The sequence below is a fragment of the Abramis brama genome (assembly GCF_963993115.1).
Source record: "Abramis brama genome assembly, chromosome: 8".
NCBI classification, from domain to species: domain Eukaryota; kingdom Metazoa; phylum Chordata; class Actinopteri; order Cypriniformes; family Leuciscidae; genus Abramis; species Abramis brama.
The window spans coordinates 32,926,290-32,950,784 of NC_139970.1; the positions used below are offsets into that span (position 1 = coordinate 32,926,290).

The window sequence follows — 24,495 nt, forward strand, 5'->3', positions numbered from 1 at the left end:
GATGCAAGAGTCTTGCGTGCAAACAGTCACATGTACAGTATGGGCCTGGTGCTGTTTTTCTTGTGTTTTTTTTTTTTTTTGTAATAGATAATGATCATGTTTTTGCACCTAGATGTTCATTACATATTTCAAAGTCAAAAGGAAATGAGCTGGTGTTTATTTACCCTCTTGTCATGAAAACATTTTTTTAAACGCCCCAGTGCATTTACACTATGTCTATTTAATTATTTTGTTTATTTGTCTAATCACTTAATTACTGTCTTTTTATTATTTAATTAACCTGCAGGTTATGTTTAAACATTCCATTAATATCTCAAAAAAACATGCTTAACATTTAAGAATCAGTTGACTTTTCCTAATTTTATGCAAACTGATTCTAAACAAGATCTTAACTTGATAACATGCACTAATCATCTTCTAGGGGTCTCATTATATATAAGAATTTTCACATGATAAGGTTTTCTAATTTTCTGACTTTGTTTTTATTTGTTCACTTATTTATTTGTATTTTTCTACTATGTTTTTGCTGTGGTAAGTTTGTGAATATTTTTTTTTAAAGCTGCAGTCCGTAACTTTTTTGGTTTAAAGATTATTCCAAATAAATTTTTGAGCAAGTACATAACCAGCCAGTGTTCAAAACTCTCTGCTTGCCTTAGCTCGATTCAAAACGCTAAACTTGTAATAATGTTTTTAATTCCAGTGGTGCTGGTGGATTTCCGCTGGAAATTCGAGCATGTCTTTGCGTCATTACGTCACATTTGTAGACGTAAAGAAGGAGTCTCGGCTAGTAGGCTATATTGCGTGTGAGGATGTTGGAGGTGAAGATTTATAGCCTTTTCTCACAGCACTTGATATAATTAAACTTAGCAATTTGATGGCGGATCCAGAAAGGTTCAAACGACAATCACCAGTGACAACTGGAGATTCACCCGTTGTAAAACGCAAAAGACCTTGGACTTCGGAGTGACCACAGAAAAAGAGACTGCAACCAGCCCCATGCGAAAACAAGGACAAACATCGGAAGGGCATTAAATACAGTCACGCAATATTGATGTTGTTAACATTAACAATTTGAGAACAAAGTATAATTTGCACGGTTTGACGTACGATAAGCGATCGTTAGATTTAATCAGCGCGATTTACTGCAATGCTTTAATTTCCCTTAGTTGGTCAGAACAAAAGTGAATGTTATTCAGATGACATTTTCTGGTGAAAATTCTTATGTTGGTCATACTTCCAAAAAGTAGAAACTGTGATTGCAAATGACAGTATCCACACCGACGCGGCGACTGACAGCCGCACATTCTCCTCAAAACATTGGATTCATCCGCGCTGTGCCGTGCCGAGGCACAACCCACGTAAAGTTGATAATTCCGCGATTAACTGCAATCGCAGATTTCGAACAGAGATGGCGACAAAGAGGAAAAACTACAGACTGCAGCTTTAAAGGGGCTATATGCTTTTTTCTGAAATTTAAACTCGCGACTGACACCTGTGGCCAAAAAACGGAACTGCTCTTCCTTTCTGCTCGCTCTCGTACGTGCACACTTCACAAGTCATCCGCTGCAAAGAAGTCAACATTATGTTTACAGAGGTAAGAACAGTCAAATACATATATTGTTTGAGAAACTAAGTTTGTTTGCTGACTAGCGGTGGTGGCAGAGTGATCTGAAACGTTTAACATGAACGCGCTTGACGTCACATCCGCAGACAACGCGCGAAAAATCCGACCCGACAGAAAATAGGAAAAATAGGATACAGGCTTATAGGTGCACCCACTGTGAGCTGACAAGGTGTCAGTATGCTCATCAGGAGATGTTTGAGTCATACATGGTCAAATAAAAAGGCTATTGTTACGTTTATTTTGGGGAAACAGTTGCATATAGCCCCTTTAATAATGTTTCTATATGTTAAAACATAATTATGTACATTTCTGAGAAGTGCATACAATGCTAGAAAATGTCAACCTATTGGGTTTTGAAGATTAAAAAAAGAGGGCAAAATCAGAATAATTTGGCAAATTACTAATTCTTTTCTCATCTTTTTTACATGAAAATTCTTGGGGTCTCTGAGATTACAAACAAAGACAGTGAAATCTCTCAATAAATGACGATAGTTTTCAAAGATCCACTGCATCCCACTGTTTTTTCAAGATCTCTGCTTGTAATAGAGATTAATGAGACTTGTGCTCAGCATTATTTATAAAACGTTGAATGACACTGACCACACCAACCTTGTCATTTCAATTGTGCCACAGAGAGGGATGGAACGCCGGCCTGGAGATGTCAAGGCAGAGAGCGAAGGGGAAAAGAGAGAGTCGACTGAAAAGATGAGGATAAATCTTTGAGCAGCACTCGATTACGTCTGGGCTGTGGAGCGGTTCTCCCCCTCTGGGAAGGGCTGCGTGTCTGCAGAGAAACCGAGCTAAGACGAGACCTGTCAGGAACAAAGAGCGAAATTCCAATGATATGTTTAGCTAAAAGGGTGAGAGAAAAGTGAATCAAAGCAGTGCACGATCAAAGAAACGCTTCAGTAAAGTCAACTTGGCCGCCAAGAGACCAGCAGGGGATGCATATGATTTATAGGTTGTTCTTCAGAACCTTCTGATGTTGAACAATTGATTGTTATTGTTGCTAGAGAGAAGAAGAGAGATACGTGGGACTGAGGTGGAGGGTCACCTATTTGCGCTTCAAAAGTGGAGTTTTGTGATATGTGACAGCCGTCAAACACTGGAACGACACCACTGGTCTTAAACAGAGGCACTAGAACATGTCAGGGCCAATAAGCCACCGCAATAAACGGCGGAAAAGAAAGCGACAGTTGTTGTTGTTTTTTTTGCTTTGACCACTGACTTACTTACAATCAAACAAACAGCTGTTGAAAGTCAACATGACTGCGCGTGACGATCAATGTCTGTTTGTTTGTTCGTTTGAGGGAAGGGCACCCTAAAGGTCGACAAAAAGGGTCAATGTCAGAGGTGTGGAGTAGCTAGTTGTGCTTCAAGAGACTTAACTGAGTTTTATAAAACATTCTAAGTGCATTCACATTCAAAAACCTGTCAAATTAATTGTTATTAAAATTTAATGTTATCAGGTTTGGTCATCACTTACATTTTGCAGTGTACAAGACAACAGTAGCTGAGCAAAAACATGTTTGTCGCAAGCTAACCACACTAACCACTAGTTCCTTTATGGAACTAAATGTATTATAGAACTTTCTCCATATCTCAGAGCATTATCAGTCTGACTCAAGCATTATAAAAAAGTAAGTGCATGCTTCTTCTTTTTTCTATCTCTGCATCTTTTTTTTATTTATGGGAAGACATTATTTGCTTTCTGATGCTGAAATGACCTACATTTACTTTTATGGTCATTACAGGGCTTAGTAAATCAACAGATTGATGAATAATAATAATAATAATAATAATAAACATTTATCAGAATCATTAACAATTATAATCTCTATAGCATAGTTCTTTAAAATATAGATCTAGATTTAAATAATCTATAATTGTATATTTGATATTGTTTTTAATTGGATTGTAATTGTATATTTTTATATTTTGTTTTTTAGTTCAGCAGTTTTTTTCCCCCCACAAATAAAATGTAGAACCCTATTATTATTCTAAAATGTGTATAAACAAATTTACTGAAAGTAAAAATCAGGGTTTTCCCAAATCCTGGGAGTTCGGCAGGGTTCGTGAGTTGATGAAAAACTAGTCATAATTAAATCGTAAAAATAAAAAAATAAAATAATTAAAAAATAAAAACTAATAAATAATGAAAAATAAAAATGTTTTCCTGCATGTCATGTGACCGTTAACTAACATCAGAAAACTGTCAACATGTGAAGTGAAATATTAACTTAAAATCTTCAAGTAATATTTCATTTTTTGTTTGGCTGACATAAAAAGTGTATGAATTCCTGGTATAAATCATTGATTTAATAGTCTAGAAGTCAAAAATTCCTTTATTTACTAACAAGAAAGGTCTATCTTTTAGTGTAAATAAATCTAAAATTAAGGACACAACACCCTTACAGATACATGCTACTGTTGTTGTTTTTCAAACAGAATGAAAGAGCATAAAGGTGCGTGACATGACAGCGAACATGGCATGCAAGACATCTGAAGCGAGCAGTGTGTGTATGTATGTGTGTGTTTATGAGATGCAGCCAGCAGACTGCATGGTAAGAGTGGTCCGCCGGGACAACTCCGAAATAACAACAAAGAGTCATCAGAGGTCTGGATGAAAGCCCTGTCATGAAATATTTCACTTCTCACAGTCCACACCTCAATGAGTGTTTGCTCATAGATTGACTGACTGAGGCTGCTGCCAGAGCACATGGGATTTTGACCACAACAAACATTGGATCTAGTGGATACCTCAGTATAGCCACAGTTAATGCCATATAACACAATCACCGAAGCTTGTATCAAACTTTTTCGTTGCTTTTTTCTCAAATTAAGTAAAAATGGCTTTAGAATTACATCATTTCAGAATGGATGACGCCACAAGCAAACAAAACAGTACAAATATAAAAAAATAACTGAGATAGAACCGCATGCTTTTAATGTTAAGAGTTTGTTGAAAGTTCATGTTTGTTATGATTCGAGATCTGTTTCTTCTAGCAGTTCATCTTACATCTCACAACCCTTACTTTGTTTTATTTTCATTTCAACAGTGCCATCATGTGGACTTCTTATGTCTGCTTAGCAGTTGTAAATTCAAAACATAAATATGAAAGCCCAGACATAATCGTTATAGTGCAATGATAAAAATAAAGAGCAGATTTTAAAAACGTTTCACCAAATTCCAGTTAAAATGCATGAGAATTCATATAAGGGAAAGCAGATAATGTTTTAATTTCATGTCACATGTTGTCAATGAACACGTAGTTTTCTAAAGTATCAACATGTGGTAACAATTGTACATTTCCTGTTATCTGAAGAAAGTTAATGGTTTTAAACCAGTCATTTTAATATCAAAGCACTTAACACTAGTATTATAATTACTTGCAGGTTGGCAATTCCAAACCCCTGTCAAGGTTGCATTTGAAGAAAATTACTTAATATTTATCTGACATGTACAGTATCTTGGAGTCGGACGAGGCAGTTCACATTACAGAAGATTGCTTTGTATTATGGCCATTTTGGTAAATTACATTGGCCTTTGATCTCTGTCAGTTGATTGACTTGCATGGTTTTCATTATAAAGTCTTGCAAAGTCTGTCTGTAGTAAACAAAATCAGAGGCATAATAGAGAGACTGTGTCCAGCTGTGCTTAAGATTGTAGATCAGCCTTGATTACAGAAGCTTTGAAATGCTCTGAGAAAGACAATTGTTTTGCCGTTTTACCCTTTATTGCCATGGATGCTCATTGCTTTTCTGTTAATACACAGTATTGGCTATTTTTTTTCCAGTTAATCTCTACAATCTAACCATGCAGAATATATATATATATATATATATATAGATAGGGTACAACGGGGCTATAGGCTCCACTGGGTAAAATTTTATTTTCCTCTAAACCACAAGATGGCACAAAAACTTGCCGCAGCACTTTCCAAAACATCTGTTTTTCAAGATGCACGTGAAAATTTGTCTGATCCTTGACGTAAAGTTGATTCTGCGCTAATTTGATTTAATATTTGATGTTTGTTTTTTTAAGTAGCAAATCAGAATTGCTAAAATGATTGAATATATTTTGAGTATATTTTTCTTAGTGATTTTCAGTTTTGCTCAAGCTAATAAAGCAACAGTTTTTCAATATTGAATATTGAATATGTAAAAGTATGGTATTTGGGGTAAAAGGCACAATATTTAAAGGGTAACTCTCGCCAAAATGCAATTTAGTTTTTTTTTTGTTAATCTACCCGAAGCAAACGTTCGTGTAAAAGCATAATTAGAATGGAAACGCCACTTTTAAGTTTGACCGTATTTTCGTTTTCGGTCAAATTGCCTTTTGAATGGGAGTGCTTGGGGCACTTCTAAGATAGCATCAAAAATCACTATTTTTAAAACACTAAGAAGGCTCGACACAACATGAAACTTTGCTCGAAGCATCACCAAAGGCTCTACACATGAACTCGAGCATTGAGAGCATTGTTTGTGTACAGATTTTTAAGATTTTGAACAACTCACTGTAGCTGTGTCCGCCGGCATTTTGACAGTCAAAAATAGTTGATCTATTTTAGTCGATAAGTTGGCTGTCCACCTTAGAAATAATCACCATATTTAAAATTAAACCATCAGATTTAAAAAATATATTATATTAATCATATAATATAGGCTAATAAAATATGATTTAATGTTACTACTGTAAATCTATATTAAATTATTATGGGATCTCATTCAGTGCTTTCAGAATCTTTACTTTTTAATATATTAAAATGTATTTTTATATTAACATTTTAATGAAAGTATAGCCTATTTATTGAACAAAAATGAATTATTTTACTTATCAAAATAAACAGAAAATAGTGCAAACTTTGCTAAAGTGATTATTTTGAACAAGTATTAAATTAGACATTATAAAAAATATATTATTTTAGCTAAAGTATTTGTATAAATAACGTGCGACCCACCTTGCAACCTCAGACATTTATACGATTTTTAAACAAAATAAACCACTTTTATGATTTATTTTCACACAAAATCTGTTGCTCTATAAATGTACAAAAATACAAACATGTATATTTTTTCTGCAATCATGGGAATAGTGAAAAGCAATTTGTTTCTTAAGGTGTGCCTTTAGCCCCGTTGTACCATAGCTATATGTGGCAGCTGTCAGTAGATGTTATGTAGGGACAGTGTTGGATGTAATGGATCACTAAGTAACTAATTACTGTAATTTGATTACTTTTCCCTTGAAAAAGTCAAGTAAGGGATTACTCTTAAAGTCTTGATTTTTCTGTAATTTAATTACAGTTAGGGGTGAGCGGGGCACAACCTAACGCAGGGCTAATTGTAACAGGCATGTTTTAAAAGTTTCCACACATGCCAGCATGACAAAACTTAGTGTAGCTTACTAGATACCATATCAACACTATATATAGAGAAAGAATTGCGCCAAAATTCAAAAATCTTTGGAAGATATCACTGAACATTTAACCGTAGCAAATTTCTTACTGAAGTTAAGTTTTCATCTCAGTTTTTAGTGTTTGTATACAGTACGAGAAAAATCTGCATTATTTTAATCTCCAATTATTGTTATTTAGCAGTTGAGATAGTCCTTTAATGCTTATGAATTCTATTGAGAAACCACGAGGAAGAGGTGAATAAAGACTGATAGTCAATGTTCAGAAATTATGAACCATGCTGTATTGTTGTTTTGCTGTGTTCGTTGTCAAACTAAAACATTTGTTCACTTTTAATTATTAAAACATGCTATTATTGTATATGAAAAGGTTAATAATTGCATTTTATTGACAAAATATTTTAGTTTGTCTTTTATATTTTTGGATTAGATCAGATAACATTTTAAGCTTTCATATGGAGATTTAAAAGTTCATAAACGTTGAATTGCCACAAACCCTAAATGATTAAAAATCCAAAAACATAAGAGCATAATAGGGTATCCACTTTTATTGAATTCACAAGCATTGGTGTTCGTACATTACTGCAAGTTGAATCTGTAAGTAGGCTACAGCCTTTTTCTCCATAAAGTGTGGAATAATATTACAATAGCTCTACATGCTAAAAATGAGTGTAACGTTCCAGTGTCATTACTGAACTCAAAATACCCTTCCTTACTTGCCCTCACATTTATACTTCTAAAAGCGGGATCTAGTTCATCAAGATCAGCCTGACGCAACCAAACACTGAGACTGACAAGAAAATGACCATGAAAATATGACTCCCCTCATTATCCAAGATGGAAAATACTTAAGCGGACTTCCAAAAAGAGAAATCATGGAAATACACTTTTCGTGTCACATAAGGTCTGACTGTGAATGCCATGTCTCTGGCTCCACACATTCTCTGCTGGAACACTTTACTAGGCTCTCTTTCATTGCTGAGACACATAGAGGGCAAATCTGTTGTGAATTAAAGCGTCATATTTAATACGTCTATGATTCCATCGGACACTTGCTCTCAGTTGGTTTTTCAAGTCCAACTTTGAGAAAACGTTTAAACTGTGGAACAGTATTCTGTGTGTTTGAACTCCACGTTTTGTTTTGAGAGTGATATTGTATATCCTTGTAACCACAGACCTTGGCTAGGAGAACTGAAGGACTACAAGAACATGGTACTGTATATGAACGCAGAACAAAATGCTGTCGTGTCACGCCATCTTGAGGAGGAATTATGGTATTGCACGGTATAGACAACATATTAATGAATACTTACAACGGCTCAGATTTATGGAGGAATATTATAGACAAAATCTTTTTTTTAAATAATTCTGAGCATAAATACGCAAAACATTTCGCTTTATTTTTCTTTTTATAATTTTATCTGTAATATTTCTCTGGCTGCACACTTAAATCACACATATACAGTAGATGCTTTCTTTTGATACAATTTTGATTTTTCTTTTTATCATCAAAGGAAAGAGCATTTTCTGAACATAAAAATATAGCAACCAACAGAATTAATTTAAAATAATAATGTTTTTTTGCTTCTAACACAATTTAATTCAGACCACATCTGTGCGGAGTGGAGAGGGTTCGGTTAAAGCTTGACAAAACTGTGGTAAAAGCTATTCTACTTTCTTTTAGCATATGTTGTTTAAACATACTTCTTGAATTCATCATAAAGCACGAGCACAAAAGCGCCCCCCATTCCTCTGAGTACATTAGACAGAGCCCCTTTGAAGAACGCTCTGCCGCCCTCATCACGAGCGATCTTTCTCCAGCAGTCAATGGTTCCAGTGTACATAATATCCGCTGGGAAAACAAAAGACAAAGGCCCGAGTTTAAATAAATGCATATTTGATAGAGAGCAGGGAGTTGATGAGCCAATATGTTTGAGCATATGTGTGTTGTATACCTCCTTTGCGCCCAGACTGCATCATCATGCGACGCCGCACAGTGTCAAAGGGATAGGAGACCACGCCGGCCACTGCCGTCACAGATTGTGCAATCATCCAGCTGACCACAATGTGGGTGTTCTTAGGGTCAGCAAGCATGCCTGTACGCCACCACACAAGAAACGATGCATGGACCTCGTTTAATTCAGAACTCAAGAATTAGCAGTATGAATTTGAATTGAACTGGCCATATCACAAGTTTAACTGGAATGACAGGAAGAGTTGTAGCTAATCTAAGACTTTAGAAACACAAAAACAGTGCACTCATATTACTATGAATGGGCGAAAGTGCAATGGCAATATGGCAGAATAAGTCCCGCCTTCTAAATAAAAGAGCCAATCGCCAATAGAGTGAAACAGTAGGGTTCCGGAAGTAATAAACCTTTAAAGACAGACCTACTGTGAGCTACGAGGTTATTAATCCATGGTATTGCTTTCTTTCAGCTTATTTTTTAAAACACTCATGTTTAACAGTGGAATTCCTTGTGAAAAACTACACTATCCAAGATGCTGTACAGCAAATTACACCAGAAAGTTCCGCCCACTCCCATGAAGCACTGCGAATTATGTAATCGAGGCGATCTCCCTATGCTCTCAAAATACTTGTATGTATATATATATATATATATATATATATATATATATATATATATATATATATATGTACAGTCTTGTACCTATGTCTTTTTGTTTAATTTTCTAAAACTTTTTTGCTTCAAAACAGTGTAAGCTTGTAGTGTTGTAATTCACCTAGTTGATTGGCTTGGTTTATGGCTTATAATTCTTTAACAAAGACTTTTTTTAAATCCCTATGGGAAAAATGTATGGAAAAGATACTTCCAGAACCAGCACAGCTAAAAAAAAAAAAAAGGGGGGTGGGCACTGATTGGTGTAATTTTCTGTACAGCATCATGGGTAATGTAGTTTTTTACCAGGAATTCCACTGTTAAACCTGATAATTTTTAAAATAAGCTGAAATAATGAGGGCTGACGGCTTCAGCTGATGCAAATACAATGGATTAATGACCTCATAGCTCACAGCAGCCTTTAAAGGTTTATATGTTATCGTTCAAAATCAATTTCCTTGTAGAGAAAATGAATCGAGTTTGCACTGTTGCACTCTATTGAAAGAAAACAAAGGTAATGCATTCTGGGAAGTGAAGTGTTCTTCCACCCTGGTCCACAAAAGTTCATTTTTAAATAGGAAGAAATATATAAACTAAATACAAATTTTCAAAGCTTGACTTTTTCTAAACTTTCAAACCAGTGTCGTTATTATTAATTAAAGCGATTACAAGTTGCTTTCATTAATTTAAATATAGCTGAAATGAAATAAAATAAAATATAAATATTTGATGAAAAACTGGCAACTAACTGAAATACAATAAGTTGAAATACTAAAATTACTACAACTGAAATCAAATAAAGCTAAAAAAACATAATTAAAAACTAATAAAAATGACAAAAGCACATAACAAAAATAATTAAAACAAACTAAAATGAAAATGAAACCTGAAAATATACAAATAAAAGCTACTATAATACTCTGAAGCACAAACCTATTACCTTTAGCAGTGTCATAGACTCCGAAGTAGGCCGCCCTGTAAATAATGATGCCCTGGACGGAGACGTTGAAGCCCTGATACAGACCCCGCAACCCATCTGACTTAAAGATTTTGGCCAGGCAGTGGGCCAGCCCATTGAACTCTCTGGAGCTCCCAGCTTTCCCGACATCTGCACCCAATCGGGTACGAGCAAAATCAAGGGGGTAGACGAAGCAGAGGGAAGTGGCTCCTGCAGCTCCACCGGAGGCCAAGTTGCCAGCAAAGTATCGCCAGAACTGCGTGTGCCTATCAACTCCACCCAAGAATACCTGTTTGTACTTGTCCTTGAAGGCAAAGTTGAGGGCTTGTGTGGGGAAATAGCGAATGACGTTGGCTAGGTTGCCACGCCAAAAGGCAATAAAGCCCTGCTCCTTAGGAATCCTCACAATACAGTCGATAATACCTTTGTACTGTTTGTCTGCAGTGATCTGCTTGCTGGCATGTTGTACCTGTAAAGTGAAACACACAATCCTGTGAGTTACATGATATCTGGGTTGGAACAGTATTTGTATCAACCAATCAGTTTGATGAGTGGGTTTAGTTTGATGTTTGTATCTTGAGGTTGGGGTTTTTACAGGGACGGATGGAGTTAAATACTGAAACCACCATAAATAGTGTCTAGTAATGAGAAATAAAAAAAATGTATGCTCACTAAGGCTGCATTTATTTAATCAAACATACAGTAAAACAGTATTATTTTATAATACTATAAAAATCTATTTGATAACAATTTAAAATAACTGTTCTCTATTGTAATATATTTTAAATGTAATTTATTCCTGTGATGGCAATGCTAAATTTTCAACAGCCAGTCTTCAGTGTGAAATCGTTCAAATATGCTGATTTGGATTTGCTTATTTGGTAATAATTTTTGTAATTATTTTGCAGGAATCTTTGATGAATACAAAGTTCAAAAGAACAGCATTTATTTCTTTTTGTAACATTATAAAAGTCTATACTGCCACATTTGATCAATTTAATGCATCTTTGCTGAATAAAAGTATCCACTTCTTAAAAAAAATACTTTTGTACAATAGTGTATGACAGTTTCCACAAAAAAATATTAAGCAGCAACAACTGTTTTCAATATTGAAAATAATAATTTTTATTTAGGAAGGATCATGCAAAACTTAAAACTGATGCTGACATTTTCAAGTGGTGCTCACTGCAGAGCCCAATGACGTCCAGCTCCCCCTCTCTGGACATAATGGCTGGCGCTTGTCCTAGTCCAGCTCCACCTCTGTGGACCTAATGGGTGGAGTTATGTTTAGCCAAAGGGTTATGGGTAGGGTTAGGTGGTTGGACCGTCCAGCTCCACCCATTACATCCAGCGAGAATATTCAAGTTCCAACCACACCCTAACCCTCCAAAATCCCTCCACCCCTTTAGACGTACAGTGAGGAGGAGCTAGACGTCATTTGACTCTGCAGCGAGTGCCACTAGTAAAAAGTCTCAATAACCTGTTTTATTCTGTGGCAGAAACAAGCCTCCAAAATACATTTTAAAATATATTAAAATGGAAAACAGTCATTTTTAATTGTAACTTTATTTCACAAAATTACAGTTTTTACTGTATTTTTGATCCAAAATGGTTATACTATGCTCATTTAATAGTAATTTTGATCCTGGAAGATCTAAACATAATGTCTCGGCCTGTAACACGAGACAAGACTGCAGGGGACAGAATGTACCACCTAGCACGCAGATAGAAATTCACAGTTTGACCTTAAAATACATTCGAGTTACTAAAATTTAGATATAAAGATCCAAATAAGAGAACTCAAGAATAGACACTTGGTATTAGAATGCAAATTTGAGAGTAGAGATGCTCGAGGGATGCGGATGTTGCGAACAGACAACTCAAAAATGGCCTCTGAAGGACAAAGTCGTGTCTTAACGTTAATCAACGTCAACGCCACAAGATAATTCATGTTACTATTAAATGCGACAGAAAACTGGTTATGTATTTGCATGCATCATTCATAAGATATCAGAGTGCGCTAAGATTAGTCAAGGTGATAATCCTCACGGTCTCACCTGCAGCAGCAGTTTGACTCTCTCTATCGGTGCGACTGCGGTCTTGGAAATTGCCGCTGCGACACCACCAGCCAAAAAGTCTTTAGCAAAAGAAATGGCAGCATCAGCCATGGCAGCGTTGATTCTTTAGCTCAGTGTATTAGAAAACACGACGTACGTTCAGTGCTTGCTTGCAGAAGCAGGAGGTAGAGTAGAGCGGAAAGTGATGGGGAGATGCGTAGTGTGTCCTGTCCTCTACAGCCAACTCTCGAGGTTTCTCGCGATGTTTGCACCCGAATCAACAAGTCCTATAGAACATTTTATGACATGCTATTTTTAACTAATTTATAACCTTGTAATGAATTGGGTTATGCCTTATATAATGTAGAAATGCTAATTTATGTTCTAACTGATTACATTTCTTATATGATTCTAATTTAAAAGAGTTTTAAACAATAAACCAACATACAAAATCACTGCTAAAGGGAAAAAAAAAGTATAATAGACCTTTTTGAATTAAAACCTCAGTTATGAGAAATAGCCCTTGTGATAACTTCCCAATATGACCACATATAAAAAACAACCTAAAGACAAGAACACTGGCTATAGATTCAAACCATATTTATTTCAGTATACAACATTACCGGTTAAAAACTTTCTGTAATTAATAATAATAATGTACAAATACTTAGTTTGAGCTTTTAGATCAGAAACATTCATAGTACTTGAACACAGCTAAAAACAGTTGATTTTTACAGTTGATGAACTAGATTAAGTCAATTGTAGTGTTTCCGATACAAATGCTGTAGTCTTTATATCACTCAAGTTCAGCAGTCTCAATGGATGCTGAAGAACAGCCTAGTAATGTTCTTTTGTCATTTGGATCTTCTTTGACAAACAGCATGGCATCCAGCAGGTTGTCTGTGTGTTGGATGTGTCTGAGAGTGAAGCCATGCTTCTCTAGTAAGTCACTGTATTCTGTGGTGCTTCTCTGCTTTCCTTCTGTCATACTGAGGGCCTGCAGCAGGGCCCGGCTCGGCTTTTTCCGCTCCTCATCCAGGAAGATCTCAGACACCAGAAGTCCACAACCTGTTTGTTATTAATACATTCATAAAGCAAACACTTCAAACAACAAAAAGTGGTTTACTTGCAGATTTCTCCGCATATTATGCAACTGTAACAAAGTTACAACCTGTAACAAAGTCTGGATTTTGTTTTTGGGGTCTACTAGAATAGGTTTTCATGCTTGATTGTTAAAAAACACTCTGTAACACTCTGTTTAGTCTGACTCAAAATGAGCTTGTGGACACGTGCAAATGAAAATCATATTTAGGTCAAGGATGTCAGTTGTTTGTGAACTAAATCTGCTGTAAAAAGGCACGCTGTTTAAGCCCATTGTATGAAATGCTTGAATGTGGACATGTCCATATTTGTGTATTACCATCTGAACGGGGTACGTTTTAGGTTAAAAATGAAACAAAGTTAAAATAACGCAGATTCCCTGCTGCCGTAAAAATGTATCCAAAGTTCCAAATGATATAAAACTAGCATGTTTGCATAGCGTTCTTAATGTTAACACATTTTGCCCTTATGTGATGTCTGTTTTTATTGTATGTTTATATTTGTCAACAAACATTAATAAATCTTCAATATATTTTCACTTGTTAGCACACTTGAATTATCAATAATTATCAGTAGTAGTTATCAGTGTATGACAAGTTTTGGTAATAAAACGAAACGTTTTCTTACTTGCAGATCAATAAAGTATCTGCATAATCTTCCTTATTGTCAAGAGCTGGCTATTTGAAAATTCATAATTCGTAATGATTATCATAAGGAGCCCGAAGAAACACGGAGCAGGGACCCCCGATATAAAATGTGTCAAACAGAGCTACATATTAACCATCTAGCCTTTGATCCACTAACCATATTATGATCAAGAATAAGTTATATTATGTTAAGACAATAGATCAGAACTATACACAATTTTGTTGTTGCACATGCATCGCTGTGTGTATATTACTCATAATAAACTTGTTGCGATAAAAATCACAATACATTAGTTGTTTGCAGTTGTTGAAAATTATTTTAATGAATTTGCAGTCATACATTTTTATTTTAATTAATCAGATGGACAATTAAACATTTAACTGAACTAAGTTTATTAAAAATTCATAAATTTTAATTTTACTGTCTGATGGAAAATTAAGAATCAAATCACCGAGTATGTGAAATGAGTGCATGTTCTCTAGTAAAGTGCAGATGTAATGTGTACTTTCACAAATAATTGGAATGGAATTAAAAAAAATATATTGATACGAATATTTTTCTAGTAACCTATTAGTCTGCATTTACATTGCGCATATCTATTTTGACATGCCATATTTTTGTCCAGTGGTAGTTATCACTGTTCTGCATTTGTGTTGATGTCACATCCAAAACTTTCAGCGTGTAATTGGCCATCGGTCCTCTTTGCGGCATAAAAAAACAATACTTTTATTCAATGGATTCATTTATAGCTATAGCCTCGAAAGCGCGAAACAACGCTCACTTTATAATCACTTAAAAGCTGTCACTCATCTCAGTTCGCGATCTTACAACATTCCATTAAAATCAATAAGGTTGTCTACACACACTGCATAATGAATCTCTAACTTACATTGTCTTTCTAAGTTAATGAGAGATTCGCAAGAGTGACCAAACTCGTCACCGAACAAAAACTCCGGCGTTTTGAGCAGTGAGTGGATTCTAACTTAAACACCTCTGATTGGACATTGCGTTCAAGAGATCAACAAACATGTCTGTGATTGGCTACATTTCTCACCGCTGCAAAAACACGCTGTAAATAGGAACATTTCACGGTCGCCAATAATATTATATTATTACAGTATCAACTGAGGGTGCTCTTGCTTTCGTTTCAGGGTGCTTAAATTGGACTTTTTTTTTTTTCTTACAAAAAAAATATTTGTGATCAAATATTAATTGGAGGACCCCCTGCAGTACCGCTAGGGGGTCACGGACCACCAGTTGAAGACCCTTGAATTAGGCCAAGAGTTTACAAGCAGGGCTGCAGAAACCCCCAGGAGGCCGCAAGGGGGCGCTAGAGGACAATTTGCAAAAGGATCATCATATTAGACCAGGGATGAGAAACTCTGATCCACTCACCAGCCTGTAGCTTTCTAGTAATCCTGATGACATTGATTAGCTCATTCAGGTGTGTTTTATTAGAGCTAAACTTTGCAGAAGAATAGTAGAGGGCCAGAGTTTCGCACCTCTGTATTAGAAGATCCTTGGCATCAAAAAGTTTGATACTTCAGAATCAGGCTTACACATTAAGAATTTAATAGTGTCACATTTTAAAGCACTTACCTGGTATGCACATTTTGGACAGTTTGCTCAATAATACATGCAATTTCTCATCAGACCAGTCATGGAGGATTCGCGCAAGAATATACAGGTCTGCTTTAGGCAGGTCATCTTTAAAGAAGTCTCCTATTTAAAAAAAAAAGTAGGAACAGAAAGTGCAAGAATTACTTACATTATTCATTACGTAATTACATTACTCAGAATTACTTATATATTAGATTAATACATTTTAAAATGCTTCATCATAAAAAAGATTATATAAAGTATTCACTGACCCGCAACAAATGACACTCTGTCATCATCTTCTTTAGGTTTAAAGTGGCGTCTCATCTCAATGACTTGTGGCAAGTCAAATACAATAACTGACAGTCCAGGGTGGGCTTTTGTTAACTCGTACGCCATGGCACCAGTGCAACCTGTGCAAGAACGCTTTTCTTAACATGCATCATACCATAAAAATATACAGTTCATAAATCGGTAAAAAATCTGCACGATTTTTTTTTAACATGTTCTTGAATGAAGTATCTTATGCTCACCAAGGTACAGTAAAAAAAAATAATAATAATAATAATATTGTGAAATATTATAACTATTATTTCTATTTTAATATAATTTAAAATGTAATTTATCCTGTGATGGTAAAGCTGAATTTTCAGCATCACTACTCCAGTCTTCAGTGTCACTCAGAAATCATTCTAATATGCAGATCTCGTGAGACTGATTTAGGTCAAAGCGGGAGAAGAAAATAAACAGAATACAATAAATACAGATGTCCTTGGCATAAAAAGCCCTTCAGAAAACTGGAAATTAGAAGCACATTTAATTTGCATGAAAAACTCACAGCTTTTGAGAACAAGCTCTTTCAGAATAAAATATGCATGCACTATCCTCTAGTGAAATCTCAAATTATGCAAGACAGCACGTATATAAAATACATTATTTCAATCTAAGTATACTACAAATCCATTAACATATTTCTGCACATCTTATCTTTGAACTCTCGTGGTCACTCGCTCACGTCTCAATGGGAAGTCTGCAGGGCAATGTTTTCGTAATCACAGTTTTTTATAAATGGGGAATGTTGAATAATCCTGAACATTAGAAAAAAAATCTACCAGAATGTTTTTTTTTTCTTTATAAATTTTTTCTTTAATCTGTTTTTTTATTTTTATTAAATATGTTGCTTTCCTAATTTAATTTTCTTAAAACATTAAAAAATGTACTTCACTTTGAACTGACGTTATATTAGCGCTAGTGTAGGGCTGCTCGATTATGGAAAAAATCATAATCACGATTATTTTGGTCAGTATTGAAATCACGATTATGTAACACGATTATTTCACATGACTTTGGGAACGTGTTGCATTTATTAAAAAGACACGGTAACACTTTACAATAATGTTAATTAGTTAACAGTTAATGTATTAACTAACATGAACTAACAATGAGAAATACATTTGTTACAGTATTTATTCATCTTTTTTATTGTTAGTTAATAAAAATACAGCTGTTCATTGTTTGTTCATGTTAGTTTACAGTGCATTAACTAATGTTAACAAATACAACCTTTCATTTTAATAACGTATTAGTAAATGGTGAAATTAATATTAACTAAGATTAGTAAATGCTGTAGAAGTATTGTTCATTATTAGTTAATCTTAACAAAGGTAGTTAACTAATGCTAATTAATGAACCTTATTGTAAAGTGTTACCAAAGACACCTTTCAACAATTCTTAAAAAATCGAAATTTGAACATCTATTGTACTTTTTGAACTATTAAAATAAATAATATATAACAGATAATACTTCAATGAGTATTTTAATAATTCCCGCAGGTCTACCACTTATAATGCGGGAAATCCCCCCGCAAACATTGATTCACTTTAGCATGTAGATTGTATGAGTAGCCTAAATTAATCCACACAGACTATAAAATCAAATCAATCATTTTAAAACTTTCTCCAAGACGCAATTTCACAAACCGCGTGAGTGTTCAGCGGTGCCGCGTCTTCTCTCTCTCCATCTCTCAAAATGCGCTGGACAAGGCAAGCGTCGAAACTACACATTCGCGTTTAGGAGTCGGGACATGATGGAATTGTCATTTGTACAATCGGACCAGCATTGCATCGTAAGTAAAGTTTATCATTTTCACTTCTTTTTAAGTTTTATCAGTTTAAACATTCAAGCTGAGAGAGTTTATGGCATCGGGAGGGGCGGATGTGCGCGTGCGCGTGCGCGTGCGCGCGTCATTCAGAACAAAAGACAAAATAAGAGCGTTCTTTCAAAACAGAACATGGCAAAATAATCGTTTTTACTCGATTATACTATTTTGGTGATCGTTGGGAGCAAAAATCGAAATTCAATTAATTGCACAGCCCTATTAAAATGTGTTTTAAATACATCTATTTTATGCTAAGTATACTACAAATACATTTTAATATTAATGTACTTTATATAAAAATACTGTGCAATTGTAAATTGCAAATTCAAAGTCTGCTAAATTGGAACTACTAATTTTGTACAAAATGTACTTTAGTTATCCGGAAATAATGCTGAGGTCCAACTAAAGATATACTTAAGTATATTTGATTGTGCTAAAGTAGAAGTCTTGCATTTAAAGACTGGTATTATACAGAGAACATACTATCCTTACTAATAGTGATATTAAAATGCATTTTAGGCTTAATATTAAGAAATGTGCATTGTGCAATAAAGAAGTACTCCAAATCATATTTATATCAGCAAGTCTCAAGCGATATGTCAGTAAATATGTTAATGGATTTGTAGTATTCTTACATTGAAATACATGTATTCTAAATACATTCTGGTATAGGTTTTTTTCACTAGGGAGTGCTGTCAAATTCATTTAGTGTTTTCCCCACTCACTTTTACTTGATTTGCTAAAAAATTGTTGTGGACTGTATTCGATTTTAATCATTGATTTAATTATCTAAAAATTAAGACTCTTATTAATCTCTATTTTTGAGGGAAAATCATTTACCTCCAATGTCACAGGCTGTTTTATAGGAAGAGAGATCAAACGCTGTTGCTACATCTTTTCCAGTCACTCTTGCAATGCTGTGCATTGCATCCATGAATCGTATCTTAACTTCATCTTTACTGTAGTAGGCATCCTAAAAAACAACAAAAAAAAGTTTCACTCAGTACTAGAATGTCAACAGCTTTTAAAAGTGCACGATCCATAGGTGATGTAAGGAGAAAATGCGTGTCGACCTGAAACACATCCTCATTCTTCTTCCCAAAGGCCCGCTCATGTTGGCTGATGCCCTCCACGACAGCGTTCTCTAGATGACTGAAGAGAGGCCACACCATATCATTGCAGTGGAGAATGTAGCCATGCAGAGACATTGGGCTGTCCGATACCAGGAAGCGACTGGCCTGTTCTGTATTTCTGTACACTGTAACGGACAATGAACAATGTTACATTCACAGTCCACCTCCGGACATAACAAAGAAGAGAACATGTGTCATACAGTAGGAGGAATTGCATCCATGCATGCAAGTGCCTTGATTCAATGAACAGAGAAAGTATTTGTAGGTTATAAATGAACAATCAGCTTTGAGAGGTTTCAAATCTCACATTTAGGAAAACCACATGTGATTTCTACCACAGTAACACCACATATGAGAGTAAAATGGCAGTGCGTAAATCTTACCACTTGTATCTCGCTGTTTGACCCTTTCTAGCAGCCCTAAAGAGACAGCAGCTTCCAGAAGCCTCTCAGTGCCTAAAACAGAGGCGTTGATTTGGACAGCAACCTCTTCTAATGTCAGACTTTCAGAGCTGTTCAATACATCAAACACCTTGAGTTTGGATGCTGCGAATAGAGTCTGTCGAAATGCATTGTAGAACAGTTACCAAACATTTCTTCATTAATAATAAATAATACAATCCATGTATATATTAAAATAGACATTCCTTTCCATTTGTATTTTAATGCTACATGTATTAATGAATGCACTGACAGCATAATATCTAAATTAAATAAACCTCTCAAAGGGATGCTTCACCCAAACATTACAATTTTGTCATTTACTTATTCTTGTGAAGGATCTAAGGATTCTCAATAGCAACCTGTGTGTGTGTGTTACTTTGAGAGAGCAACAAATACATCGGTGTTGTGTTTTACTTTCTTTGATTCATGTGGTTTAATTATACCATTTATCATTTAATCATTTGTTAATATTACCATTTTTTTAAATATTACTTATTTCTTTTCTATTGTTGTTTAAATCTTATGATTGTGTGGTTTTAAGGGATGTTTGTCTTTATGACTAGGAGATAAGAGAATGTCTCCATTTCAAGGTTTTTAACGTCACATGACGATGTTGTGAAGCAGTAATTTTCCATTGTTTTTCCCTTGTACTGGTCAGACGAAGTCTGAAACATACGCAACTAAGATTATTCAATAAACTCTGCTATTTTATGATTATCATCATCACTTCGTCTCCTGCTTCTGCTTTTCTATGGCTTTATCAGTCAAACTCTCAGGCAGACAGAAGACTGTTAATAGAGTTTTGGTTTACCAGACAAGACTTTCTGTTAACAGGTTTAACTGGTTTTGGACACCAGACAAAACAGTTATCCGAGATCGGATTGACATTTCTGATGTGGGGATTCCATCCGATCTAACACTTGTGCCAGTCAATTTAGTTGAACACAACAGGAGAATGTTTCACCAAAAATTCACTCTGGCATCAAAAGACTTGGAATATAGTGCATATGTCATTAGAAATGTGTTAATGGTTTGTTTTTCCTTGAGAATAAAGCCCATAGTCACTATGAACTATAGTTGAATTGAAAAAAATCTGTGTGAATTTTTTTCCAAAAATTCTCCTTTTGTTTTAAACAGAAAAAACAGTTTTAAGCACGACATGAGGGTGTGTAAATAATGCCAGAATTTGTGTTTTTAAGTGAATCATTACTTTAATGATTCACTATTAAAGTGATCTAATCACTGTTACCTTTGAAGCTTTGAACCCATCCAGTAAGTTGATAATACTGTGTGGGACGTCCTGTCTGCTGCACTTGGCACACTCCGGCCCCATCACATTCTGATCTTGCATAGACGTCCTACTGCAATCTTTACCATTCTCCAATAGCTTAACCTCCACATTTGCAGCGCCTTCAGACAGGCTGTTAACCAGAGTCCAAGACGCATCCGAATCCCATTTGTTCTTGTGTGTGGGACTTTCAGGTGGGCTGTTGAAAATCAACCCCAGCTGCTTGCAGAAATGGTTAAGAGGGAAGCCTACCACGTTAAGAAAATCTCCTTGCACATACTCCACTAACATGCCACCCAATGCCTGGATCCCGTAACCACCAGCCTTGTCCCTGTCAAGCACAGATAAATCCGTCAGTCTCGCCATTCACCAAATTTTGCACGGCAGGTGAAATGGCAGACTATAGCAAATGGACTTATTTACTCAAAAATGGACTCTTTACTTGAAATGTGCTTTGCTGAATTTTCACGTGTCATTTTCAGCAAGTCAAAGCAAACACAAAACGAACGACTCCACCAAGGTTCAAATTCCACAGGTTCAACAATTCACTGACCAAGCTCAAAAAATGTGATGACTGAGCTTCAGAGAGTTTAGCAGAGGTGTACAGTCCAGGTTCAGAAAGTAAAAGTCCTCCTCAGTATTTTGTTCCAATCACCTAGATTTGCTAATTAGCACAGTTTTTCAGCCAGGAGATAAAACTCATTAGTGAAATCAATTCATGGGTGGAATAGACATATGGCAGGACTTTTACTTTCTGACCCCTAGACTTTACACCTCTGGAACATAGCATGTCAAAACATAGCACCTCATAAACTCACATGGGCTCTCCACTGTTGATGTATTCCCAGAGCATCTCCTCAGATAACTCTGCAAATTTAACTTTTGTCTCTTCATAAAAATCAACTACTTTGTAGTCCATATCTGTACCTGCAAAAAAGAACAAATCATTATTTAAAATGATCTGTCTCTCTCACAAAAACAAGACTATAATTGTAAAAAATAAAATAAAATAAATAAACAAATCACATACCAGTGTTTTCACGGCAGATCACAATAGCAACACCTGTGAAGACGCTATGTTCCTTACCACTCAATCTGAAATACATTAATTTAGCGCCTGAAATAATGTATGCAATAAATGCCACAAATTCTCACTCAAGACAAAAAATAAAAAAATAAAAAATGAAAATGCACCTGGACAGCATACGGTAAGCATCTTGTTTATCCGTAGGTTTCTCCAAGATCAAGCCATCAACTGTCTGAGAACGAAAGGAGACACATTTAGCAAGGCACTTTTCAGGAATGAATATCAAATGTAGAATATATAAAAACATACAGCAACTTACCACAACAGTGTCTGCTCCGATTACAATATCTGGAGTTTTCAAGTGTTTCTGAACCCAGCACATATGAAATCATACAAAATAAAAGGGACATTGTAAACTGACCGAAACAAAGTTAGAGAACAGCTGCTGTTTTCAAATGCAACTTACAAATGGCATTCGTTGAGCCACCTCCAAAGCCTTTTGTTTAGCCGTCTCCACTGCATATTCATGTGGATTTTTAAAGAAGGATTTGTCCAATGTTTCTTTAAACCAGGAGGGAACAACCTCGAATCGTAAACCCTGCCTCATCGATGCAGAAGAAAAGATAAAGATAAAGAACAGATAATTTCAAGTTCATTGCCTCTGTAAACAACTAAAAAATAAAAAATAAAAAAACTTACAGCATTCGATAAAATCTCCAGCCGTCGCGGAGATGCACTTGCCAGGACAACAAGCTTTCCACTCAGCTTGGATATTACTGGATTTAACAGCATGTTGTTATCCCTCTCCTTTCTGTCACTTCCAGAAGTCTATCCTGGGAATCAAGAGAAACACTAAATTCATGTCAAAATCATCAAAGTTGACCTACAAGGCTTACAAAGCAACTGCACAACAACTGCGTGTGCTGAACCATCAAATGCCTAACGTTATGTTCTATGGGACCGCAAAATTGGTTAAAGGTGAGCTTGTCTTTGTCATTGTTTTTCGGAAATTCAACAGAAAAGATCAGTTTCTAAGAAAAAAAGATGCATGCACAGTGTGACTGCATTAAAAGAGTTTTTAGCTAATCTAATACAGTGAATTCATACAAGACTTTGGCGTGATGATGAGCGCTATTCATTTATGTTTTATTTTTTATTAATACAGTCAGGAGTAGACAATTACACAAAGAAGCAAATGTTAATTTATCAGTATTTATTAGGATTTTACCTGGAAAGGACTGTTCCACTCAACTCTGCGCTTCCCGAAACGCAACGCAGCAAGATCACTGACCAAGATCCTGAAGAGGAGGAGTCTACCACGCGCATGCGCAGTAAGCTAATGTAAAAACGTCACTCATAATAAAGAGAGTTTGGATTAAAACATTGCTTTTAAATCAGCTGCAGCAGTATCATGCCAAAAGACGCAAATGTTATATACAATGTTACACCAAAACTTACATATATTAGTAATTGTGTTTTAATAATTAGTTATGCCTATTAGTGAAAAGTGATAAAGTTCATCAACCTGTTACAAAGAAACGAAGCAAGTTGGCGCGTTCTGACGTGCGGTCCTACGCGTCTCATTCAATTCGAATTGACTCTCGGAACTAGTTTCAAGAAGCTTTTTGGAATTGAAAGATGACGAGGCTTTACTTTTTAAATGTTGGGGAGAGTGGAGTAGGCTATAGCCAGTAGGAGTAACGTTTGTGGGTGTCATTCTACATCAATCAGATCTAAACGTGTAAACATGTTGTAAATGATTTGTCTCAAGATTACTAAATTATTAAATAAAGCATTTTTCTCAAAATGGTAGTTGTGGGGTCATATGAGACAGTTGATAAGCCTCCAAACTCATGACAAATGATAAGAATGACATTTCTTATAATAATCTAAAAAAAAAAAGTAGGCCTACTGAATAATGAACCTTGTCATTGCTGGTTCATGGAAATAAAATAAAATAAAAAATAAAATTTTTCTTTAAAAGAAAAGTTCATTTTCTTTAAAAGAAAAACATAATAATGTGTAACAGAGTAAGACATTTATATCGGACAATGCATTATTGTTCAGTTTTTTGTAAAAAAAGAATAAAATAACACATTTATGTATTTTATTTAGAATTCAAATGACTGTTATTCATCAATGAATTCCCCAATCAATAACTTGCTCATTGTTATGACAGCTTACCCCTAACATACCCTTTTCATATTTCAAAAAGTAATATTGCTTTGCCTCTATGATATAGATGCAGACGCACACACACTTTTGCTTTTATCTTCTGTCGCATTGTCTAAAAGACAAATTAAGCAAACACTTACTCCACTCTGCCCTACTTCTCTGTATAACTCTATAGTTTGATTTAGGCCTATAAATGAATAAATGTATCTCCTGTGGAATATGCTTTCTTTCTCGCTCTCTCTTGAACCA

The 24,495-nt window shown here is 35.3% G+C and overlaps 2 protein-coding genes across 4 annotated transcripts; both read right to left on the bottom strand.

Moving 5' to 3' along the window:
- Positions 1-7,570: 7,570 nt before the first annotated feature.
- Positions 7,571-12,952, bottom strand: slc25a6 (solute carrier family 25 member 6). Its single transcript, XM_084122847.1, has 4 exons — positions 12,674-12,952; positions 10,599-11,085; positions 8,993-9,133; positions 7,571-8,889 (listed from the first exon to the last, which is right to left on the bottom strand). The coding sequence occupies exons 1-4, from the start codon at positions 12,782-12,784 to the stop codon at positions 8,732-8,734; spliced, it is 897 nt and encodes a 298-aa protein (XP_083978973.1). The 5' UTR covers positions 12,785-12,952; the 3' UTR covers positions 7,571-8,731.
- Positions 12,953-13,256: 304 nt separating this feature from the next.
- On the bottom strand, positions 13,257-23,401 carry asmtl (acetylserotonin O-methyltransferase-like). 3 transcript variants are annotated; one of them, XM_084123134.1, is made up of 14 exons: positions 23,300-23,401; positions 22,771-22,904; positions 22,538-22,669; positions 22,391-22,438; positions 22,239-22,303; positions 22,075-22,139; positions 21,863-21,971; positions 21,006-21,375; positions 19,697-19,871; positions 19,254-19,438; positions 19,021-19,153; positions 16,294-16,434; positions 16,022-16,144; positions 13,257-13,741 (listed from the first exon to the last, which is right to left on the bottom strand). In XM_084123134.1, exons 2-14 carry the CDS (start codon positions 22,861-22,863, stop codon positions 13,470-13,472), a joined length of 1,911 nt encoding a protein of 636 aa, XP_083979260.1. In that variant the 5' UTR covers positions 22,864-22,904; positions 23,300-23,401; the 3' UTR covers positions 13,257-13,469. The 3 variants fall into 3 exon arrangements, with proteins under 3 accessions (XP_083979260.1, XP_083979262.1, XP_083979261.1); XM_084123136.1 differs by having other exon boundaries at positions 21,863-21,965; positions 23,300-23,381; XM_084123135.1 differs by having other exon boundaries at positions 22,771-22,899; positions 23,300-23,326.
- Between the last annotated feature and the right edge of the window lie 1,094 nt (positions 23,402-24,495).